The sequence below is a fragment of the Scophthalmus maximus genome, chromosome 11, assembly GCF_022379125.1.
Source record: "Scophthalmus maximus strain ysfricsl-2021 chromosome 11, ASM2237912v1, whole genome shotgun sequence".
NCBI lineage: Eukaryota > Metazoa > Chordata > Actinopteri > Pleuronectiformes > Scophthalmidae > Scophthalmus > Scophthalmus maximus.
The window spans coordinates 20,780,855-20,796,034 of NC_061525.1; the positions used below are offsets into that span (position 1 = coordinate 20,780,855).

The 15,180-nt window shown below is 48.4% G+C and overlaps 1 protein-coding gene across 4 annotated transcripts in view; it reads right to left on the minus strand.

Annotated features, from left to right (window-relative positions):
• Positions 1–15,180, minus strand: part of LOC118299476 (limbic system associated membrane protein) — a 493,821-nt gene that overhangs the window by 29,164 nt on the left and 449,477 nt on the right. For all 4 annotated transcript variants that reach the window (XM_035623272.2, XM_035623271.2, XM_035623270.2 and 1 more), the window contains one exon: positions 2,311–2,436. In XM_035623272.2, the coding sequence (XP_035479165.1) occupies positions 2,311–2,436 (126 nt within the window). The remainder of the gene's footprint in view (positions 1–2,310; positions 2,437–15,180) is intronic.

Genomic DNA, 15,180 nt, shown 5'->3' on the forward strand with positions numbered 1-15,180 from the left:
AGGGCGAAGGCGTGAGGCAGCGAGACCTCGCAGGCTGCCAGACATCATTATCTCTCGCAGCAGTCGCCCCCCCCCACGCACGCGCTCTCGAACTGGGTTAGACTTATGGATTCTGGGGGTGCGAAAAATACACCCGCAGATCAGCAACAAAAAAATAAACAACAGCGCCAGTGTTTTGCAAAATAGTGTGGGACCCCCCCCCCACATCTCGGGGAGCCACATGTGCCCGTGTGCACTTACAGGATCCAATCCTTCCCGGACGACTGACAGGATTTTCCGTCCGCCAGGCGCAGTTTCTCCTTCAGTGTTCACAGTCTTTTTTTTTTTTTTTTATGAAAAGAACAAAGACTTGTCAGAGGTGGTCTTGCCCACTACTCTCCAAACAAAAACATAGAAAAAAAAAGTGAATAATGAAAAGAAAATCGACGGCGTGGAAGCAACTTTGAAGAACATTGCAGAGGTGTATGTAGCAAGGCCGAGTCTGTATTGCAGCTATTTCATATTACCTCTCTCGTCCCTCTACAGCCACATCTCCATCTATTTTCTCGGAACAAAATCCGTCTCAACTTCTAATGGGGCTCTGCCTGCACTGCGCTAACTTTGTAACCTCCTGAACCCTCGAGTGCTCCGGAGGTTTTCGCTGGAGGGAAGTGATTTTCATCACATATCTGTGAGGCGGGCGGCGAGATCCATACGGCTCGCAGGATCGGGCTGAGCAAATCACTCGGCCTTGATGGAAACAGACAAAAGAGGCAGACGCGGCCACACCCAAACCGCGCGGCCCGCAGGCGCCGGAAATTAAATTTTGACGAGGACGCGTCGTGGGTTGTGACAAAACGACGCGGCAAGCGATACAGACGCGACAAAAAACCGAGCGGCGTTCAATATACGCACGCGGCCGTAATCAAGCGGAGGTGTCGTCGACTTGAGCGTCTCCATCCGTCACGCCGCGAGCTTATCTGCGCTTGTGGACATGTATCTTTCCTGCGAAATTGAAATCAAATTCCAAAAGCAACGGCGTCACGTCTATGTGCGAAATGCTCCCGTACGGAGAGACGTGCCGACATGCACACTGCTGCGGCGTGTGAGTAAAACGACGACATGGCAAGGGTACCCGACAGACCTCATACGGGAAGAACAAATGGTTGATGAAGTATCGGTGCACCCGAGAAACATCATTCCGTCGGAGAGAAACTTAAGAACCACACTGTCCTCAGAAGATGGACCATGAGACCAAACCATCATTGTTGCATTATCGCCATGAGAGCAGCACATGTTTGGAGATGGATGCGCTGCGAAAACCCATGAGTACCATGAGTACGTAGTGCCAAGTTCCTCGTGGCAGAAACGTAAACCTGCTGAGGGCCTCGCGGCTGGTAGGACGGTTTGTGAGCAGACCTTCATTACGACTTGAAGGGGCAGTGAGCGATTCTAATCCAATACACTCGCTAGCTGTCGCTTCTGTGTGCGTACTGAAAAGAAATCTTTCTCCTAAAATCGCTTACTTCATTATTCCCACCTTACTGGACCCGTGGCAATGTGGACATTTCGCAAGGGGAGCCTCAGCAACTTGTAATGGAGCCCATTTGATCGCGACCGCTTCATTTCCAGTGATTTCATTCTCCCACTACAGATTATTTATGAGTGAAGCTGTTCAGAAGTGTCCATGACGATAAACCATTGGGCATCACTGCATCGTTTTTTTTGCGCGTGAAAGAAATGAGGTTGTGAATATTTAGGAGGGAGGAGAAGAAGAAGAACTGTTTTCAGCACACTGTCCGCCCAAGTGTGGTGAGAACTGCAGAAGAAGCTCCCGCGGAACATCTAAATATTGACTTGGGCGCAAAATCTATCCGCTCCGCCGTGTTGCAGCCCGTAGTCTATTTGCTCACACATCGTGGAAAGTGCCGCGGCTCCGGAGCGGCTGCTGCACAGTGACGGTCTGAGTCTTACACAAGTCAAGATCTGAAGTTTGAAAGAGCATCTTATGCCTAGTGTGTGTGTGTGTGTGTGTGTGTGTGTGTGTGTGTGTGTGTGTGTGTGTGTGGTGAACTGTGAGAAATGGGTTGAGATTATACGCACGCACACACACACACACGCACACACGCACACACACACACACGCACACACACACACACGCACACACACGCACACACACACACACACACACCCCGACTGACACACACACGCACACGCACACACACACACGCACACGCACACACACACACACACACACACACACACACGCACACCCCGACTGACACACACACACACACACGCGGCGGCGAGCACTGATTGGACGCCTCTTACCTGAGGGGTTGAGCAGTCGCCAGGTGATCGCAGGGTCCGGCCTGCCACTGGCCAAGCAGCTGAGCGTCACGTTGCTGCCCTCGTTCACCGTGATGTCTTCCGTCACCTTGTAGATGTTGGCCGGAACTGGAGACACAGGAGAAAAAGAACGACATGCGGGTTCACTCGGGTGAAGAGGCACCGCCCCCACGCGGAGCCAATGAGATCGGGCTTCAGCCTCTCGGCGTTTCAAACGACTGAGCTCTCTTTACATAACTTGAAACACTCAACATTGACGTGGAGCGCCCTGCTTGTTGGCCACCTGCTCCACTCCCGTGGAATCCTTTTACCACACCGCCACAGGAACACGGAGGAGCCGTCAAATGCAGCCACAAGCCGACCTTGATTCTCTCAGTCGAAAGGAAGAGTTTCGAGATGCTTTCCAAAACCACCCCCCTTTTTCTTTTTCCTATATACTGCCGCATCCCTCAGAGGCGCTTGCAGTAAACTTTCTCAACCCAGGATCCAAATAAGCAATTTAATCTCCTGCCCCGGGACGCCGGCTCATGGAAACTGATTGCCGCTCTTGTCATACGGGGGACCCACCAGACGCTCGGCGCGGATTTCGGCTCAGACGGAGAGCGGGCCTTTAACGCGCCGGGTGCTGGGAAATTTAAAAAGTGAAATGAAGAATCTTTTAATGTGTGCGTGCGTGCGTGTGTGCGCGCGCGCGCGTGCGTGCGTGCGTGCGAGCGAGACGCTGATGTTCAAAGTGACGCGCAGCGGTTTGGCCTCGATGCGGCTGTTTAACGATCCCACTGCCTCGCGATCGCTACCTGCGCTCTCGCTCCCCCGCAAACAAACAGCAACCCGGAGCAGGAGGCAGGCAGGCGGGAAAAACAGACCTGGGATGAATGAAGAAGGTACAGTCTGCTCTGGAAGGGAGTCAGCAGCTAAAGATGCGATCCATCGTGAACGATGCAGAGGGCGTACATCACTGTTGTCCACAAACTGTGGGTGAAGGGGGCGGATATGCAGAAGCGCAAATAATGATCAATGAGCCTGGAATATGATGAATATGCCGCAACATGCATAACGCGGGCGTGAAGAAAGGTATCTCTTTTTTTCCCCTCTCGGTTCTTCCTATAAACCTGTGGTGTGTGGATTCGCTTCTCTGATTCGGTATGGTCGCACTGCTCCGGTCGACCCGCTCGCCCGCAGGTCCCATCCGACGGCCGAGCGGCGTGCGTGCGTGCGTCAGAGTCAGTCGACACAAATAGTGCCGCGGCTCCTCGTGAGAGAACGTCGAGCAATCAGACTCGATCGTAAACCCCCTTTTTGTGAGGTTCATGTGTTGTGTGCTTTCCTTCCTTCCTTGCGGCGGGGAGGAGGAAGATTCACGGCAGGGTTTGCCGCAGCTGCGAGAGTCAGTGATTATTCTTTTTTTCTTCAATTTGTGAACACGGTAAACTGAAGCCGGCAGAGGGTGAATGCTATGGGTGCTGCTATCCCCAGCTGTTTTTCCGATAGAGAGGCGAAAAGCTCACACGTGGAGCTTGAACAACCTCACACATCCCCATCGCGAGTCGCATCGCGGTTCTTTGACTGACACGCCGCATCTGGCGCCTTGATAATTTCGACAAATGCTTTTTTTCTATCTATAATCCATCATATGACCGCAAAGCAACTTTGGACGTCAAACGTTTCGTTCATTCTCAGATCGACCAGTTCATTATGAAGAAGGTAATGTACAAAAATTACACTTAAACGTCACATGACCTGGCAAAGATAAGACGTTTCCACGGAGAGCTGTGCACCCACGATCCACTCTTGAACTGTGCATCAACAAAACTCCAAGAGAGTCATTGTGCTGTTGCAAACAGTTAACACGACCTTTAACAACACGTTCATGACACTCTTTTTTACATTTTTACACTAAAACTAACATCTCGCTCTCTCTTTCACCGTCTCTCTCTCTCTCTCTCTCTCTCACACACACACACACACACACACACACACACACACTTCTTTTCCCCCGCTATATCTAAGATCGAGAGAAAAAGAAAACGTGTTTGTGAAAATGCCGCAGTGAGATGCTGGTTATTGTTGAGCAAAAGAAAACTTGCACCTTATTATTTTTCCGCCACGTGATATTTTGATTTTATCCATCCACCACCACTTAAAGTCCAATTTGGGGGGGGGGGCTGGAGCCAATCCCAGCTGACATTGGGCGAGAGGCGGGGTTCACCCTGGACCGGTCTCCAGCCTATCACAGGGCCACATACAGAGACAGACGACCATTCACTCTCACATTCACACCTACGGTCAAGTTAGAGTCTCCAATGAACCTGACCCCATTCTGCATGTCTCTGGACTGTGGGAGGAAGCCGGAGAACCCGGAGAGAACCCACGCACACACGGGGAGAACATGCAAACTCCACACAGAAAGGCCCCGGTCGGTTTGAACCGGGACTCGAACCCAGAACCTAGGTGCTAACCACTGCACCACCGTGCGGCCCACGTGACAGCTGCTCAGAAATATTCTTGAGCAAATCCAATCTTTCATCTTAACCTTCAAGGGGTAAAAAAAAAGAAAAAACAGACTGAATATATACTTCTTCTGTGTTCTTTCAAACACATTTTTCAAAAGCTTTTTCCATCACTTCACATCCGTGAATAGCCCTATTTTCCAAAAGTCAATCTTCGCTTGACCTCAACACGCCCATCCGTGAATGTCCCGACTGTTCCCCTGCGACCGCCGCATTGTCCGGGGAACAAATATAAATCGGGTGGATTTTATGAACCTACGAAAGAAATAGAAGATTCAGACTTGAAAGCGTCTCCGAGGGGACTCACGGTTGAAGCCGGGGCTGGCCTGCACCTCACCGCGTCCTGTGTCCAAAGGAAGAAAGAGGTGTCTCTCAACCGCCGCATGGAGCTCGCGGGTGGTGGGAAAGACAGGTGTGGGCCAACGTGTCCAATCTTCAACACCACGATTGCGTCGCGAGGTTATGAATCAGAGGGTTATAGACCTCTGTTGCCAGGATTGAAATAACAGGCTGCACCTTTTGTTTTAGCCGCTCACATTATTCACAGATGAAGAGCAGGGGTTTGCGGAGGTACGCCATTAAAGTGACCTGCGTAAGAGTGTCAACAGCAGCGTGTGAACAGAATGAGGTGGCAGACCCCGCCAGCTTCCAAGAACTGTCGTAAAAGTGTCCACAGACAAGGCACTTGCTCCATTAGAGTTACTCACTGGCCGCACGATAACTAATGCACAATAGTCATCGTACCGCTGTGGTCGGTGTTTTCCATGCCAGAGGGAGCGGACGCTTCAAGTTTGACAACTTTAAGTTTTTTTCTGGAAGCTGCTTTAAAGATTAAAAAAATATCACTTGGGGTTTTGTGTCCGCCACAAAAAAAAATCATGAAAAATAAAAATGTTATGAAAGCACGTCAGAATGCAAAGCTGCATTTGCAAGAACTACATCCTGTATACATATATACATATATATATATATATATATATGTATATATATATATGTATATACATGTTTGGTATTAAAATCTAACAGGACTTGTGTTGAATTGGAATTAAGCTCCCTTCCTCTACATCCACCATGTTTTTCCAGGAAACAATATTTCTCGCAGATTGTTTCTCCCGAAAAGTTATTACTGGAGCTCTCTCTCCGTACGACATCACTGTCAGACTCCCCCCCCCCAAAACTAACGTCTCTCTCTCTCTCTCACCCACACACACACACACAGGCACACACACACACACACACACACACACAGGCACACAGCATCCCCGAGTTACCCGTCTCTCTAATACCAACTGACAAGAGAGTCACAGTCGTGGCAAACAGCATCTTAAGTGAAGTCATACAGAGTTATTGCTGTAGTCGAGAAAAGGCAGAGCCAAAATGAAGATGCGTTTTGCAGATATGGGGAGATGGAACGAGGGGATGTCGGGACGGAGGCACTCGATCGAGGTGACAAAGAATCCAATTGGCTTTTTTTTTCTTTTTTCCTTCCTCTCTCTTCCTCACCTCAAAAACAACCAAACCGGCGGCGGCTCGGAGGAAGTTGATTGGCTCAGCCGGATGTGTGACCGGATAATTAATCGCCGGGGGCACACGCGTGGATAAAGATGGATCGGGGGAGGAAGCAAACAAACCGCTCATACTCTGATAACCCTGTCACCTCTATAAACGGGAGGCGGAGGGGAAGATGGAGAGAGACGTGAACAAGGAGAGCGGATTAGCAGCGGCAGACATCGGTGAAGGGGAAGACGTGTGAATGACATTTCAGCTCATGACGGCACCCCCCCCCCCCCCCCCCCCCCCCCCCCCCCCCGCTGTCAGCAGTGAAGGGGGAGAGGAAATAAAAGTGAACTGTAATCACATAGGTCAACCTTCAAGGAACAATGCTGGAAAGGGCACGCTATTCGAAAGGCACTTCACTATTGCAACTGCAGGACGGATGAGTTCCCCCGGAGACAGACTGCTCATGTCTTCCCGACGGCGGCGTCCGGGTGAAGCGCGGCACAGACTGAGAGCGTCACGTTGAAACGTCACGCTTTGCACAGTGCAGAGGCCCGGGCGCACGCTGGCCTCCACACATGCGCTGCACATGGCCGGGAACGTGCATTTCTCATATGTCTGTTCTGTTTTTTTCTCAGCATAGAAAGCGTGGTCAAATATCACAAGCTCCGTTTTTTTCAGGCTCCACCGCCACCACCCTTGCGGAGGGCACACGTACAGTAAGTGAATAAAAACAACGATGATCTCCTGTTTGGTTTGGTCTCCCCACTTCCTCCAAGACGATAAATCTCTTGTCGAATACGGTATAAATACACCGACCCTGTTTTTGAGCTCCACTTTCAAACTTCAAAGAAAGAAAGACAGAAAGAAAGAAAGAAGAGAAAGAAAGAAAGAAGAGAAAGACAGAGAGCGAGAGGAAGAGAGAGCGAGAGTAATTAGTGGGGGGGGGGGGTTGTTGGACTGTGCAGAGAGAGAGAGAGAGAGACACAGGCAGTTCCTCAGTCCATGTGACATGTTATTATTAATATGGAGGGGAATGGAACACGTCTGCTAAACGTGTATCTTTGCATGATCAACGACTCGGTCTCCTCTCATTACTGGCTGTATGAATTAATATGCACATATTATTGCCATTACTGCAGAACACTCCAATCAGGAGTCTTCAGCGTGATTCTTCAGTGTGGAACCTCCCGGAATTATACAGTAAACAACGTGTACTTAGTTGTAGATGTACAATTGGGCGACTTGAAAATGGAGCAAAAAGACAAAGACAAACGTAATAAATTAAAGGCTGCTTTCAGACATGCAGGAATCTGGACATTTTGCTGAACTTTTCCGGAGGGGCTGTCTGTGAGAACCCAAATGAGATTTTCTGCAAATTTTCTAAAAATCTAAAGCAAAGCTTTCCGCAGCAGAATTATCGCCGCCTCCCGCCTCCCACGCCCCGCCTCCCGCCTCCCACGCCCCGCCTCCCGCCTCCCTGCATGCTCTACCCAGACGCCACAGGATGCTCCGGACAAAAGGTTCCTATTGGTGTGACTTGGTCAACCTAACCTCCTGCTGCGGTTCAACACATGTGAAAGGCAAAGTCGGAAAAAATGAGTTCATGTCTGAAAGCAATTTTAGAGGTTGAGGTTCTGTCAAATGTCCTTCAGCCAATCACAGGTGTTTCATTTTTTTTGCATTTTCAAATGCGGCCTTTTTGAAGCCTCAAGTTTTTGCGCCGTGTTGGCTCTTTTGCACCTGCAACTGTTGGACGGAGCAGCTGTCAATCACACAGCCCAATGCACACGGTGCTTTATCGTCTATTTTATTCTAAATGGGCCATAATTCACAAAATGAACATCAGGCTTTTAGGAGGATGGCTACTACAACTAGCGATGGAGACCATTAACTCCTCAGGAAAATGTTTTACTGTTATAAATCAAGTGACAAGTGGATTCCTCTCATAGACTTCTTTAGAAACAACCAGTGGGAGTCGCCCTCTGCTGGCGATTCCAGAGAATACACGCTTCAGGCACTGATTTTCCGGACCCAGTGACTACATCCGTGTTTATATAGTCTATGATTGAACAATGTACTTGTCCTCATCATCCAAAAAGAAAAAAAGAAAAACATAAAGGCATCATCACTGCTGAATGGTGAATGAGAGAATGCCACATAATGGCATTTTGGATTTCAAGATCAGGAAAGCACCGACTTGTCGTAGCAGCGCTTGGGCCCAGAGCCCTGCACGTCTTCTTTCTCAGAATCTGGTAACACACTTTCGCGGTCCTCTCCCTGCATTTCTCCCCGTTCTGTTTTTTCCAATTTCTTCGTATGACAGTCGGCGGTCTCTTCTCAAATGTATTAAAAGAGCACGGCAACATTGCTGCTCGGTCAGACGCATTGAAATTAGCCCTTGCGCACGAAGCAGGGGAGGCCGCGGGTACGGCGCGGAAACGCAACCTCGGACTCAACCACCTGGACTCTTGTCGGATTGTTTCACGCTCAAGCTAAACTCTTCATTACCATTGGAGGATTACGCCGTCGAACTCGATTTCCGCTCTCGGGGAAACAATAAACAACAAAAACAGCTTCGCGGGTCCAAAATGAAATCCCCTCACTGTGCCCCATCGCAGTCTGCTGGTCGAATCTCGGTGAATTTCATGGACATGAAACAAGGAGCCGTGTCAAAATATAAAACAGCACTTTCGGAGTTAAAGTGAAGCATATATTTTACATTTTTGTATGTATGTTAATAGCTTTATATAAAAGCCTATTAAAGTGTTTGTCCATGAATCATCTATACTGTCGTTGGCTCTGCGTGTCTACCATTTCACATGTTTTTATTTTCATTTTTCCCCTTTGGCTCATTTCGCTCCCTCCCACATTTAACCCCCGCCGGCTCTCGACGGGACACCCGGAGGAGCGATGTGGCGCCGGGTGCGGGGGAGGCGTGCGATTATGCTCCGCTAATTTGAAACCATTAGAAGATAATCAGGAGAAAGCGCTTGCAGCTCCTCTCGGCTTTTAGTGCTTAGAAGCTTTGCTGCCAATTACCTGCTTTCTATAAATAAGGTCAGCCGTCAAACCGTCCCTCCGAAGGTCCCTGCCAGAGCAACCGTATGAGCAACTTGTCGGCCACCGGGGAGACCCAGAGGCCGAGTGACAAGCCCCGGCTGCGCTTCAGGTGCTCTCATTCGTACCAGTGTGTAGGTCAGTGATGGTCAACTGGCGGCCCGCGGGCCACGGACTACAGAATGATCAGGAGGAAAGAATCTGGTAGTTGGGACAGCATTGTTTTTTTTCCCTTCCTTCAGCGTTTCCCCCACATTGACTTATGTGACAATACAGTTTTTTTCCATTGTTCAGGCCTGCAAAGAGAATTTAATGCCGCGGCTCCGAGGCCGACTGCTGGCGCCCGCAGTCTCGACGGAAACAGAAAGTAGCGGGAAAAGCTGAAAAAGGAAAACACGCAGGAAAGCCGAATGGTCCGACCATTAGCTGTCCAATTAATTCGTTTTCGCACATTTGCCGGCTTCAGCCAGAGCTGCCGTGGCAGCAAGGCGGGGTCGGGAAGGGATCGCTGGAGCTAATGAAGAGTGAGGCGTACGAGGGGGGGTGATAAGACAGATAACGCTGTATATACAGTATATGCAGTTGTCACAACGTACTTGGCATTAAAGATATATATGTATATCACATCATATACGGTATTTTTTAAATAACTAATTGACCGAAGCCCCCAAGCGACCCATAAACATGTGCATCCAAGAAAAAAAAAAAAATATATATTTACATATATTTATCCACATTTCCGCTTATTACTAACGAGTAGCTGACACAACGTCCGAGTGAGGCGAGGTGAGAATACAGCGGGAAGGTTCACGGCGAACCAGCGGGCGCCATCCCTCGACTTGAATGTCCCAGAAAAGCTCCTGCTGTTCTGAAGGCTTCTGACTCGGACAGTCTCCCGCTGCGTTCGCCACCAGAGTTCATGTCTGAGAACGGCTACGGAGAACAAATGACTCATTTCGTGCTCGCATTTAAACCTACAGTCTCAAATGAACCGCAAAATAATATTATTTCGTGAGGAAGTGGAAAACAGCAATAGCCTAATTAAAGGGGCAGTGAGCGATTTTAAGACCAACATACGTTTTAGAAAAAATCTGCAAATATTTCCCAAGGGTCTGCTAGCTCTCGGTTCTGTGTTCGCCCCCGCCTCTCTTTGTGAAGCATCACTCCCCGACACATTAAGAGACGTGCCAGTGATTGACGCAATAACTCAGTGGTTTTGTCCTAGTGCTTCGCGGCCCCGGCAAGTGCAGCGCGTACTGCCCCTTTAATTTAAAATTCTACTCAGAGAGTAACTGGAGAAAAGTCTGCTTTCAAAATGTCTTGACGTTGATGACCCATGGTGTACGTGTTCCCCCCCCCCCCTTAGCTTAGATCAACAGTAATAGAATTGTGACCATTCACAGGCTGAAAAAGGACTCTCACGCAAACACCTCCGATAAATACGCTACACCCCTTTTCACTTAATACGGCTCAGTGGAAGACTTGAGCGAAGGAAGAGGAGAAACGGCCAAAGGGAACAGGGGCCATACGAAAAAGGAAAGCAAAGAGCAAAATAATGTAATCTCTGTGCAACATCTCCAAATGTCTGCAATGTGCTCGTGTTGATAAAGAATATCTCTTCAGATTAACACTAAGCCTCGTGGCTGAGCCGGCAGTTGTCCTCTTACTTCTGAAGCACACGCACTCACGCACGCACACACACGCGCGCACACACACACGCGCACGCACACGCACGCACGCACACACACACACGCACGCGCACGCACGCACACACACACGCGCACACACACACACTCAGATGCACAACACAGTCACAAACAGTTGTTTTCTGTAGCTTAGTCAGAACATTTCCCGTACTGCGTGACTCACTGTTCAGAGCCACCACTGATTCCCTCCAGTTATTCATATTGACATTGTTCGTGAACGTGACGATAGGACACATCCGCGAGCTGCACACACGTCACATCGCAACGCGCGAAATAAAAAGGGGGGGGGGGGGGGTGATCTTGTTTGGCGCACACACACACACACACACATACACACTATATAAAGGAAAAGGGAAGAGAATGTGATATGGCTGCAGGAGAAGATGCTCAAGTGGCTTGGCGATGCCAGTGTGCTGCCCCCCCCCCCCCCCCCCCCCCCCCCCCTCCTCACACCCCACCTACCCCACTCACTCCCCGACTCCGCCCCATTAGCTGTCGTGAAAACTGAATAGGAAAACAGTGATGAGTGATGAGACGGAGAGAGGTGATGACAGAGAATAAGACAAGAGCCCCCCCCCCACCGCAACTGTAGCCGGCAGTGCTTCAAAAAAAATAATAAAACCCAGACGCATGTGAAACTCTCAAAGGACAGTAGCGGATATGAGACTGCTGGAGGCGCCGATGGAGGCGAAGGAGGGGGATAGAAAGCTTTCCCTGTGTTTCTCCTGAGGAGGACTCTCTCCATTCGAGGCCCATCACGTTTCCATCCATCCTCAGTTTAGCTGGAGACGCCGAGGTGTTTAATTAAGGAGATGTTGTTTTTTCTTGAGAGGTGCATTTCCAACAAGGGTCCCGCAAGGGCAGCAACTTGTAAATCACTTAAAAAGAATTGAATTGGCGTTTGCATGGAAAGTGGGAAAACTAGAGGTGTAAAGCAGAATTTATTTTTATGCTAACAAGCTCTACACAGGCAGCCAAGGAGGGTCAAGGAAGAGAAGAAAAAATGCTACAGATAGTGCCCCCCCCCCCCCATAAAACCAACTAATGGCAGCTCTTGCCCTTATGAAAAATGTCTGTATTTATATATTCCATATAACGGGAGCTGCCTTAATAAATCCTCTGCCTCCTCGGGAGCAATAGCTTTGTGCCTGAAACTCGGGCTTGCCAAAAAAAGGCAGAGACAATTATGCATTCGGGCCATCAGATGATTTACAGGCCCGTGATATCATACAGCTCATGATAATGAGAAAAAACAAAGAGGGCCAGACAAGCTAAATCCAAGGTTATAGAATATTGGCCGCCAAGGCATGCCGTTCCCTCCACAGGTACAATTCCTTCAACTGTTTAATACCACTTCACGCCCTTTGCTCTTCCACTTCCAAAATACCATCCCTCATTATGTCACTTTGTCTACACAAGGTTTATTGGAGATCGGGCGCCCCTCCCAAAAAAAGCCCATAGACGTACATACGCGAGCTCAGTTTGGATGCCTTTTATGCCCCACTACTTCCCATCTACCTCCCGGTGTGAAACCACCATCGCCTGCTATTTATTTCTCCAAAGCTATTCCAAGTCTCACCCCAGTGCAGCTGGTTCAGCAGAACCTCAGCCTCTGACGGAGAGTAGGAGGTGTCTTTTCCTTCATATGCTTCACTTGTGGCTGTTCCAGTTAGAAAAAACAAATAGCATTTAAATTAACAAATAGGGTAAAAAAAACAAAAAATCACGCTCATGATACCAAAACCATCACTTCAGGGCTAAAAGATGAAGAACAACAACGTTCAGATGAACCGCTTCTATTCAAAATCAAAAGTCTTATCTTAATATGAGGTGTCGCGGTTTGAACAGGTGAATATTCAAGAGCTGATCTTTCATCCGTCTCATTTACACTTAGCAGGAGCTTTGATTTTCCCCATCAACACAACACACTAGTTAACCAAGACAGTGATGATCATTGATTATGCAAATTTGCAAAGTGAAACTGGAAAGCTCAAAGCGACAGCGTACTTCCTCATCGTCCACTCGGGCCTTTAAAAGGCACCCGTCAAATCACAGCTGGCCCGTCGGCGTAACACCGATCCTCGGGGGCTCCTGAAGAATGTTAGGTTGAAGTCAAACCAGCAATCAGCGCCGACTGGTCGATACCAAATGATTTGCCCCCATCACGCAGTTCACCAGATTAAAAGTGCACCTCATAACAGGAACCCACCAAAAGTGCGTTCCATTAATAATTTAGATTCTTCCCCTGACTTGAGGCCTCAAGACTCATCGGGTAGCAGCCATTAACCTTTGACCTGAGAGTGGGTCCAAGAGGTCCTGCATTTATTTCAGTCGGCAGCCTCGCAGACGGACTCTCAGCAAACGCTAATGACAAAGGAGCTATGGGATCAATGTGCCATAGCCACATGACACACGACAATATCATCTGTATATAAAGGAATACATATTCCCAAATGCACAATATGGCCATAAAAAGACATTCCATTTGGTTGATGCCCGCTCAGATTATCTGGTGGTATCAGATGTACAACGAGTATATTTAAGTTACAGTTCAAAATATATATAAATTAGAGATAAATTGAGGTAGTCACCGTGTTTTTGACTCAAAACTACCCACATCCCCCCAAAGCAAACTTCAGAGCGGACACCGCGCGCCTTGAAATAAGTTTGAAATTGTTCAGATGATGCAAATGTTTTGAAGGACAGACAAAGAGACAGAAACAGACCGGAGGTAAGGGTTGTTTGTTTTTTTTCAAAAACAGACGGATTCTTTAATTTACAGGGCCCGATGATTCCTGTTCCTTTCAAACAAATGGATATTTGAATATAAATTACCAGGGAGCTTTCCCGGAAAGAATTATACTGGGTGGTTTTGCAAAAGGGGAAGAAAGTATTTGGTCACCGCACTCAATTTCTTATCCAATTAAATAGCTCAACTTAGCTGCTAGCTTCTAACCCTTTTTTTTCCTCCCCCCGCAGGAAACCAACATGGACAATAGTTTCCAATCATGACTGAATGTTTACTTGCGTTTGAACGGATTCCCGTCAGGTTTTCGGTCATTTAACTGTTCTCACAAGGAAATTCAGTTTTCCTTGTGAGAACAGTTAGTTGGTTAGTACCAAATAAAAGAGTTCATTTCACGTCATTGAATAACATTGGGGGGGGGATTTGTCCACCAGTAAAATACAGTGTTACTTTTACCGCTTGAGCTAATTCCCACATCAAAATAAATGGATTCCAACCGTCCATTTTATGGACGCACCTGTGGCCGCCTGTGCCGTGATTGGTCGCTAAGCGGCTCACAGCGCCGCTCACTCCTGAGCGGCGCACGCACACAAAACAGCGGGCACTTTAACGGTTTCTGCGAGCACTTTACTGGAGTACGTTTACAACTCCGCACAAGCCCAACAAAAGCTGTCACAGGGAATTTTATGAGCTGCTCCTTCTCCCGCCTTGGTTGAGGCCGAGCGCTGACGGCAAAGTGCTCGGCGGTAAACACCACCACGGCAAGGTAAAAGGATACAGACCAGAGGGGGGAAAAAAGCATATAGTTTAATCAGAACCAATCCGATCCGGTAAGCACTCCAACTCTTTTATGGCGCCCGACGGAGAGAGAGGTTTGTGGGTTTCCGAGGGTATGGCTGACGTGAAAAGGGAGCAGCAAGAGGTATAATGGTGCGTGTTCGTTGGTTAAAAGTTATATAATCGAAGACATAAAAGCTCAGGAGCATTAGCGCACGTTGAGCTTAAATTATGATTTATTTATTCCGTTAATCAAGTAAAACGCTATGTATTCTGTTTCCAGCTTGTCAAAAGTTCCCCTGGTACGTGTTGGGCAATTCAAACATGCTATTTTGCCTTTTTTTTCCCTCCATATTTAAATCCTAAATGATTGGCTGATTAATAGATCAGAATACTGGATCAGAGTCCTGCGTTGGCTCCAAACCTGAGCCTGCAAAGTTCAGTACAGCGTGTAATGCGGTTCCGCGCAACTCAAAACCCCGACACCACACTCGACAAACACCGTTTTTTATTCGCGCTCGGCTCGCACCGCGGCTGGTCTGAGGTCAGCCGCTGT